This window comes from Poeciliopsis prolifica, unplaced genomic scaffold, assembly GCF_027474105.1.
Source record: "Poeciliopsis prolifica strain line A6 unplaced genomic scaffold, Auburn_PproV2 SCAFFOLD016, whole genome shotgun sequence".
In the NCBI taxonomy this organism is placed as follows: domain Eukaryota; kingdom Metazoa; phylum Chordata; class Actinopteri; order Cyprinodontiformes; family Poeciliidae; genus Poeciliopsis; species Poeciliopsis prolifica.
Genome location: NW_026562391.1, coordinates 443,050 through 451,826, shown reverse-complemented (window position 1 = coordinate 451,826; position 8,777 = coordinate 443,050). Strand labels below are relative to the sequence as shown.

At 41.5% G+C, this 8,777-nt stretch overlaps 1 protein-coding gene across 1 annotated transcript; it reads right to left on the bottom strand.

Moving 5' to 3' along the window:
• Positions 1–391: 391 nt before the first annotated feature.
• Positions 392–5,680, bottom strand: LOC129367151 (uncharacterized). Its single transcript, XM_055041448.1, has 4 exons — positions 5,634–5,680; positions 4,299–4,469; positions 2,327–2,591; positions 392–1,239 (listed from the first exon to the last, which is right to left on the bottom strand). The coding sequence occupies exons 1-4, from the start codon at positions 5,678–5,680 to the stop codon at positions 568–570; spliced, it is 1,155 nt and encodes a 384-aa protein (XP_054897423.1). The 3' UTR covers positions 392–567.
• Between the last annotated feature and the right edge of the window lie 3,097 nt (positions 5,681–8,777).

Here is an 8,777-nt window from a genome sequence, read left to right as displayed (position 1 = left end):
ATTAATTTAGCTCCATAACAAGAAATGCTCAGTGGAACCAATTAGGAGTGATGTAATGAGGGATTTAATAGTTTACGCAAGATGATTAACTAAATACGTCAGGAAATAAATATTCCAGGAAATATGTGGCACTGCAAGCAATTATCCTTCTGTTTACTCACTTTAATAACGTGTGAATTTGTTTTTTGTTTTAATTACTGGTGGGGGGCATCGTGTGTGTGTGTGTGTGCAACTTTTGTGTTGAATATGTGATCAAGTTAATCATTGGTTTGTCTAAAAATGTATCATCAATACCAAGAGTTTTGTTTTGTTCATTTATTTTAAATAAAAAGTTATTTAAAATTCTTACACTGGAGTCTCACTCGGAAAGATCACAACTTTTACCGGAATGTTGATATTCACATTATTTTAATCAGATTTCTGAGTGAAAAGTCAATGTTTTTGATGGAAAGATAAAACATTTGCTTGATTATTTATATCATTTACATGCTTGTTTGGCTGAAAGAAAACAAGCACAGTTTTGTGATTGGTCAAAAAAATAAAAGCCTTGAGTTGAACGCAGCGACATTAAGCTCCAGTAATTTTAGCGTGCGTCTCCTTCAGGTTCTCCGGGTCAGCTTCAGGTCCGTCCTCTGACGTGACGTAACCCGGGTAAGTGGGGTGGAAGTGCGGGGAGCGAGGCGCGGCGGCTTCGTTTCCTTCCCCTGACGGCGAGGGTGACGGCAGCGGAATCAGCTTGGCGTGAGCGTAGTCGATTTCAAAGCCCTCGAAAATAAGCCCCACCCCCCAGGCGCCGAGTCCTTCCTCCAAGAGCAGCGACACCTTCCTGGCGGCCGACGCCAGCGCTTCGTAGTCTCCTCTCTGCAGTCTGAATATGTCCGAGGTCAGAGGTCGCCGCGGAACCAGCACGGTGAAGCCGGGGGAGTTGGGGAACGGAGTGAGGAAGGCGACGTGGCCTTCGTCCTCCCACACGCGCCACTGCTTCTCCTCCCCTCGGACGATGCGCGAGAAGAGGCCGGCGTGAGCCGGGTCGTCGCCCAGGAACGTGAGATCGGGCGGTGCGTCGGGGAGCGGCAGCCTCGCCCGGATTCGGTTCTGAACGTCAGTCAGGCTGGAGTCGCTCCATCGAGGAGCCGACTTGGAAGTGCAGTATCCCGGGTCGTGAGCGTTGTACTCCTCTTCTCCAGCCAGGTGGGGGCGCCACTCTGCGTCCAGACCGTGGAGCGGCAGGACACGGATCTGTTGGGAGCAAAGCGAAGTCAACTCGATCAACCAAAGCATTGCAAACCAAGAATACCTGAAGTGGAAAAAATATGCAGAAGACACTTTTTACTTTCACGTTCCAGTATTTAAGATTCAGACATGCACAGCGAAAGTTACACTTAAAAGTTCAGAAACAGCAACTGAAACCTTAAAAACATAAAATATGACCAATTTCATTAGTATTGGTACAAGCAACAAACTACCTTGGAGTAATAACAGTTTTAGGTTACGGTATTGTAACATATTTACAGAACAAAAACACATTCTGTGATCCCTCTTCTTGTTAGTGGTGGGCACTGGCGCTAACTGTCGTCTATCTCTTTTGCTAACGTTTAGCGCACTTTCTACAAGTGAACTTTTCTGGGTAAATTCTACAGGACTAACTTGACGCGGCTCTCTGGTAAACTTTATGTTGACTAAACTTCAACATCTACACTTAAGTTTTGGTTATTAACTTAATCATTATTAGAGCAGCTGGATGTTTATGTTCTACTTTATGAGCATTAGCAAAACTAACATCCGCTACAGAGCTAGTTGTGCTAACCTTAAAGCGCAACTAGCTTTTCTGTTAACTGTGACCACTGCGGCTTTTTTTTTATTGAATGACAGCAAAAAATAATACAGTAATATACTGTAATGTAAGACATTCATCAGTATGGTTAAGATATGAAGGACAGACTTGGGCAATAAACCTTAATAAGCGGCTGGTAGATTTAATAAGTAAACTTTCTAATTAAGAATATTTGTTGTTTTAGCTGTTAGCTGCAGCGTAACAAGCTAACACTGAGGCTGTATCCATAGTGATCTAGCTAGTTAGCCTGCAGATATGTTGTAGCTTTCACAACAGTAGTTTCTAAAAGTCAGTGATTGGGCAAGTTCGTTTGGATTCTGCAAAATAAATTTGCATTGATTTTGCAGCTGGAATCGTCCGATAGACTCGTAGTTTGCAACGGAAAGAATTCTAACTCCATTTGCACGTCCTCTGATGGTAACTAGCCCGCACGGCCAAGGACAAATCCTTTAAATCTGACTTTATTTTTTCCTCCAGAGTAATTCTTCTCACCTGAGCAGGCCTGTCTCTGTGGGGTCTGCTGACCAGAGCACACCTCCGAACACCCAGCCTGTCACACAGCAGCTCGGCGACGCTCCTCGCCCCCAGCAGCCAGGTCAAGCACTCGGACTCACCGAGGTGGAAGATGCTGCCTCCTGCGCTGCCCGGAGCGCTGCTCTCCAGGATCACGGAGCCCGGGGTCCAGGGTCGGGGGTTCAGGTAGGCCACCAGCCCCTCGGACTGCCAGACCACGTGACGAGTTGGAGCGGAGGACATGCTGCGGAGCCGAGAGACGGAGAAGAAGAAAGATGAGGTTACCTTTTTATCATATAATGTCATTAAAAGATATTACACAAGAGACTTTAAATGAGTCCTTCACAAATTCCCTGCATATTCTCATATTAGCACAGACAAATGTCTCAATTTTCTCTAATACTCTGAAGCAACTTGGTTATTGATGGGAGACACTCCATGTCCCTCCGACCTGTAAAGCGTGCAGTAGTGTCAAAACGATTGATTGGATGCAACGTGATAAAAATCGATCCTTGAAATAATCGTCAAATGATTTTGTAGTCGATTCATCGTTAACAGGAGCATACGCAACAATACACTCAGAGCAGAAATAAAACCAAAACTGTACTAAAGAATCTACACATTTTGCATTTAAGACTAAAGAAAAAAAAACTTTGTGAAGATGCACAACTCAAAATCCCATCAAGTATCATAGTTTCAGCTTCGCCTGTTCAACCCCCCCCCCCAAAAAAACACGAGCAAACAAAAAGAAAAAAACTCAAGTCCAGCACCTTTTACTGCCCAATCACTAATCAATAAATTGTTTAGATCCCTTTTTTCCCTAAACCCTCCTATTAGATTAAGTGATTACGACACATCGGATGTGTTGGTAATCAAATGTCCGGTGTGATCGCGGAGGTTTTAGGGAACTCTTTTTATTTTTACCACTTTTTGAACTCCAAACGTCAGAGTAAGCTAACTTTTGCAGAACAACCAGACTACTGAACAGTTTCTTCCCCCGGGCCATCAGACTGCTTAACGCCACATAACACCCCTCCACACACTCACAAACCAAATCACCCCCCCATGGACATGGTCAATACATGCACTTTAGTTCAGTTTTGTTCACAACACTGAACCTGTGTATTCTATGGCACTTGTATTTATTTATTTATTGTGTAGTATAAGGTTTTAGCTCTGCTACACTGGTAGCCAAGTAACGACATTTCGTTGTCAAGATTCACCTTGTGTTTTTTTTGTACAATGACAATAAAGGAAGTCTAGTCTCTTTTCTGGGAAGCGGTTGAATGAAAAACTAGTTCTAATCGATTAATTGCATGTCACCTTTAAGTCTTTTAATTTAGGAGGAGATGCATTTTTTGGCAATACGATTTCTGCGCCTGCCAATATCTGCATGGTCTATTTTCCCTCATTTGTGTCCTATTAATATGTAACTTTGACTAGTAGCTCGGAGAAGAAGTGAGTATGTTAGCAGGGGAACGCATGATTCGGCAAAGCAAAATATTCCACAAATTGTTTATTGATTGTATGAAATGTGATTGGTATGAGTTTCATATCAACAAGACAATATTTGGGGGGAAAACCAACTGGGCACGCAGGTTAAGAAACATGATAATGTCACGAATTACCTTCAAAAGTTTCCTGTTTCAGTCCGTTTTTTTTTTTCATTAATTTACGACAGTTTGGAGCGATGCGCGACCCCGCGACATGGCGTCACACTCCCCCTCAGCCTCGAGTTTCTCGGAGTAAAAGAAAAGCCGTCATTTCATTTCGAAGGCCGAACCTCCAAAGCAGGAGCCGGACCGCCTTCAGAACCACTCCCGTTGCCACACATTGTTTTAACAAAATAAGCATTTATAATGTATCATCCCGCCACCAAGAATATTCCTTTCTACACGCAAAGACCACTGCGCATTCAGTCAACCTGCCAGAGGTTAAAGTTCACCCTCACCTGCGGAAAAGGAGCCGAACTAGCATGCAGCCTGTAGGGGTGAAAAACCATCCGAGACCCGAGCGGTCCAACACTTCTGAACCCGCCTCAGAAAGTCCCGGTCCAGAGAAGGAAGGGATGCGGACAGAGTTTTTCTTCTTCTTCTGTTCAATTATGGCGGATCGCAAGCAACTTTAAGGTACATACCGCCACCTACTTTACACGAGTGTGTAGCAACAGTATTTTACATCAGTCAGATTCTATTTTTCAATTTTGTATTTTGAAGATAAATAAATAATGCTTTCCTTAATATGCAAATATCCATTATATTTCCATTATTTCCCAGTATTCATTTCAAACGCCATTCTTGATCTGTCCTTCCAACTATTCTTCTCAATTTCTCCCTTTCACGTTTTGTAGTTCATCAATACATGTTCTACGTTTTCTTTCTCTCCACATTCTTCACACATATCGTTATTTTTCTTCCCTATTAAATATAAAGTATCATTTAAATATGTATGCCCTACTCTTAATCTAATCATTATTATTTCTTCCCTTCTACTTCTCTCCTTAATATTTCTACTAAATATTGACTTCTGTATTTTATATAATTTCCTTTCTTTCTTATCTTCATTCCACCTTTTTTGCCATATTTCCATGTCTTTATTCTAAATAATTGATTTTCCTTCCCCTTTCCCAATAGGTATTTTAATCGTTATTGCCTGATCTGAAGCCCTTTTTGCTAATTTATCTGCCCTTTCATTGCCTTTTCACCTTCATGTGCTGGCACCCAATATAACCAAATATCAATGCCACCTCCATATAATCTAAATAAGCTATGTTGAATTTCAAGTACTAGATCTTTCCTATTATTTCCTTCTCCCTGAATACTTTCTATTCTGTTACAGCTCGGTTTGACTTGGGGCCAAAAATGCAACATTTATTACATTTTCAGCCGTTCACTTTCACACTGCACTGTGTCAAACAAACTAAAGATCAGACGAGTAATTCAAGTGTAGAAATATTGCTGACAGTTCAGTCAAATATAAATCTATCGTTAATCTCTTTATACTAAATAAATTTTTAAAAATTAGTTCTATATTTAGTCACAACTTCATCTATAATTTGAAACATGCAGAACTGATCTGATTGTTTCCATTGCAACGATCAAAAGGAAGACCGTGCCACAGAACTACAGTGAGTTCATTGATGAGGTCATTGATGACATCACATACATCACAATAGATCAAAGATGTTCTGAGCCTTTAAACGTTGGAATCTCAAGACATTGAACATTCAGGATCCAGACATCGCCTACATTCTCAGTATTTCTTAGATATGATTAATTTCTCTCACGCTCTCGTGCCGTTTGCCCTGCCGCTTGGCTGGGGACTCGGATACATGCTCACTACAGGCATTGAGAAAATATTTGATTACTTTAGTGACTCGGATTCAGCTTTGAATGGAATGGACATGGAAGAAACCGACCCGGCGGGGAAGGTTTCTTCAGCCACTGAGTCTGTGAGGGTCCCCAACGACCAGGCTACCCCGGCTGGGGTAGCCCTCTCACCCTCAGAGAGCTCTGCCCCGGCTGGGGTAGTTCTCTCTGAGGAAGAGAGCAAACTCGTTGGGGACAATGCAAGTCTGGCTGGTGAAGAGGTTTTTTTCATATTAAATGATGTTCGTTTATGTATAATATAAATGTAATATTTTTTGATTCACAGTCCAGGTGTTTTTCTGTGCAGCTGAAAACGGTGTACAAACTAATGAAACATGATGTGTCTACTGAAGTAAGTTTTCCAGGGTTGTTGAACTTCCCCAGACAGTTATTTGGGAACTCGCTGTTTTTCCCGTGGCCTTCCTTGCATGGAGATAGAGTGTTTAGTTTTCACTTCCCATAGACATTACAGTGAATGAGTATACAAGGATCAATGGACCCGGAGGGGGACGTTGATGCAGATGACAGAAGCTCCACCGGACACCGAAGAGGACAGGGACGTTCAGAAAACCTTTGCAAGTTTTCAAATAACTTGACTAACAGCTGGGTGAACGCCGCCTTGCAATCTGTCCTGAATCTGAGCGAGACGAAGCGATGTCTCGCTCAGGAGAAGATTTTCTTGGAGGCGTCGTCAATTCCCTCCTGCTCTGGTTTAATTCTATCAGCAATTCGCAATCCCGGCAAACATGTTTCTCCCGAGGAGATAAAGCCAATCCTGGAAGAACTGACAGTGAGGGACCTGGAAAAGGGCGGGGAATTCGAAGTTAGATCATTGGTGGAGCTGGTTTTAGTCTGGCTGGACTCGTTTGGTGGAAAGACTGACACAGAGTTGTTCAGTCAGGGCAGCTGCTCCACATGCCAGGCTAATTGTTTGGAGTCTTAAGCAATGGCCCTGTAATTGAACTGCCAACACCTCGTTTTGAGGACAACATCCAAACACTTTTTAGACGGTGGTTAACTTTAGGGCTCAAAACAATTTGTCCTGGCTGTGGAGCAGAGCTGAGTTACAAGCACTGCCTGACGAACAACAATGTGTTGGTGTTCCACCTGCCGCAGTCAGCCAGACTAGGCCAGCGCAATAAACTGACCCCAACCAGTCCCTCACTGTACAGGGAGAACATGGACCAGAAGTCTACAAATTGTCATCGGTCATCTGCAATGGTTCTGACAAATCCAAATTCTACACATGCATACCTCACGGAGCTCAGGTAGTAAAAGCCATTGATGATCATGTCTTCACTGCAGCGGCTGTCTGCAGTGAAGACATGAACAGGAGGGGATTTCTGTATGTCTACGAAAAAGAAAGGAAGAGATAGATTTGAAATAAAAGTTTCACCAGCCCCTCCTCTCAAAAGCGTTTAAGCTGAGAGGAGCTAGAAATTTCTAAATTTGTTTCTGAAAATTTTCTGGGATCAATGGGTAAAAAGATAAGACAGGTTTCCTGTTTGCAGGTTTCTCTCCGGGCGCTCCGGCTTCCTGCCACAGTCTAAAATCATGACTGTTTGGGTAATTGGCCTCTAAATTCTGCTTAGATGTGAATAAAAACATTAATTTTGTGAACAAAACAGTTGCACAGTGGCTCAGTTGGGAGAACTGTTGCCTTGTAGCCACAAAGTCCTGGGTTTGAATCCCCTCTCTCATAACTCTCTTCCCTAGAGCCTTTATTCCAGATTAAAGCTCAGAAATAATTAAATGTATTTCTGACACGTAATTACAAAATGTCAGTCATACATTTTGTAATTAAATGACATATAAAAAAGAAATTTGCAGTTTTCTCTCCGGGCGCTCCGGCTTCCTGCCAAAGTCTGAAATAATGACTATATTTAAAGATCAGATGGGTTTTTCTGTCTAATCTTTAATTTTTAGACGGGAATATATATATATATATATATATATATATATATATATATATATATATATATATATATATATAATATATATATATATATATATATATCTCCGCCGTATGGTGCGCAGAGTAATGTCATCTCTTGAAGTGACAAATACTTAATTGAAAACAATACCTTGTTTGACCACCAGGTGGCACTGTTAGCATAACTTAAAATTGAGACGGCACATTGTTATCAATTACTGCAGGTTTAATGTCACTGGACTATTGCTCTTTGGTTTTAATAACGCCACTTAACAGCACACATACAACTTAACATTTTTGAGCATTTTAAATATTAATCGATGATCAATATTCCCATTTTGTTTTAAACGTCCACGGCCGGGCGTTCAGGAAGGCCACCAGCCCCTCGGACTGCCAGACCACGTGACGAGTTAGAGCGGAGGACATGCTGCGGAGCCGAGAGACGGAGAAGAAGAAGGATGAGGTTACCTTCCAGGTATAACTGGATTACACAAGAGATTTTAAATGAATGCTTTACAGATTCCCTGCGTATTCTGATATTAGCACAGACAAATGTCTCAATTCTCTCTAATACTCTGAAGCAACTTGGTTATTCATGGGAGACACTCCATGTCCCTCCGACCTGTAAAGCGTGCAGTAGTGTCGAAACGATTGATTGGATGCAACGTGATAAAAATCGATCGTTGAAATAATCGTCAAATGATTTTGTAGTCGATTCATCGTCAATAGGAGCATACGCAACAATACACTCAGAGTAGAAACAAAACCAAAACGTTACCAAAGAATCTAGTTTATGACACTATGGCAGGCCGTTTAACATAAAATCCCTTTTTTTGCGTAAGTTGAATTACAGATAAAATAAGAAATTTTTATTTATTAATTTTTTAAATTAATATTATTGTTATTTTTGAGCACACTTCACACAAGTGTTTGTCTTTATCTGGTTATAAGACAGAAAGCCGTGAAGGTTGTGACCAAATCTATGATCAGAGAAAGTCAGTGGATGGATGAAAATTTCTACTGCTTTATAACTAGGTTAGACTGTCAAATGTGAAAAAGACAGAAATTATTTTTGACATTTTAAAATCTTTGTCCTTTCTATATAAGTTTGGTGGAAGATGTCGCTTGC

Bases quoted from the DNA above. Each gene is read 5' to 3' on its own strand.
- LOC129367151 (XM_055041448.1), bottom strand. From the start codon at position 5,680: ATGTATCCGAGTCCCCAGCCAAGCGGCAGGGCAAACGGCACGAGAGC. The intron at 2,592-4,298 runs GTGAGGGTGAAC...TCGGCTCCGCAG, and splicing joins GTTCGGCTCCTTTTCCGCAG to CATGTCCTCCGCTCCAACTC. The intron at 1,240-2,326 runs GTGAGAAGAATT...TGCTCCCAACAG, and splicing joins ACAGAGACAGGCCTGCTCAG to ATCCGTGTCCTGCCGCTCCA.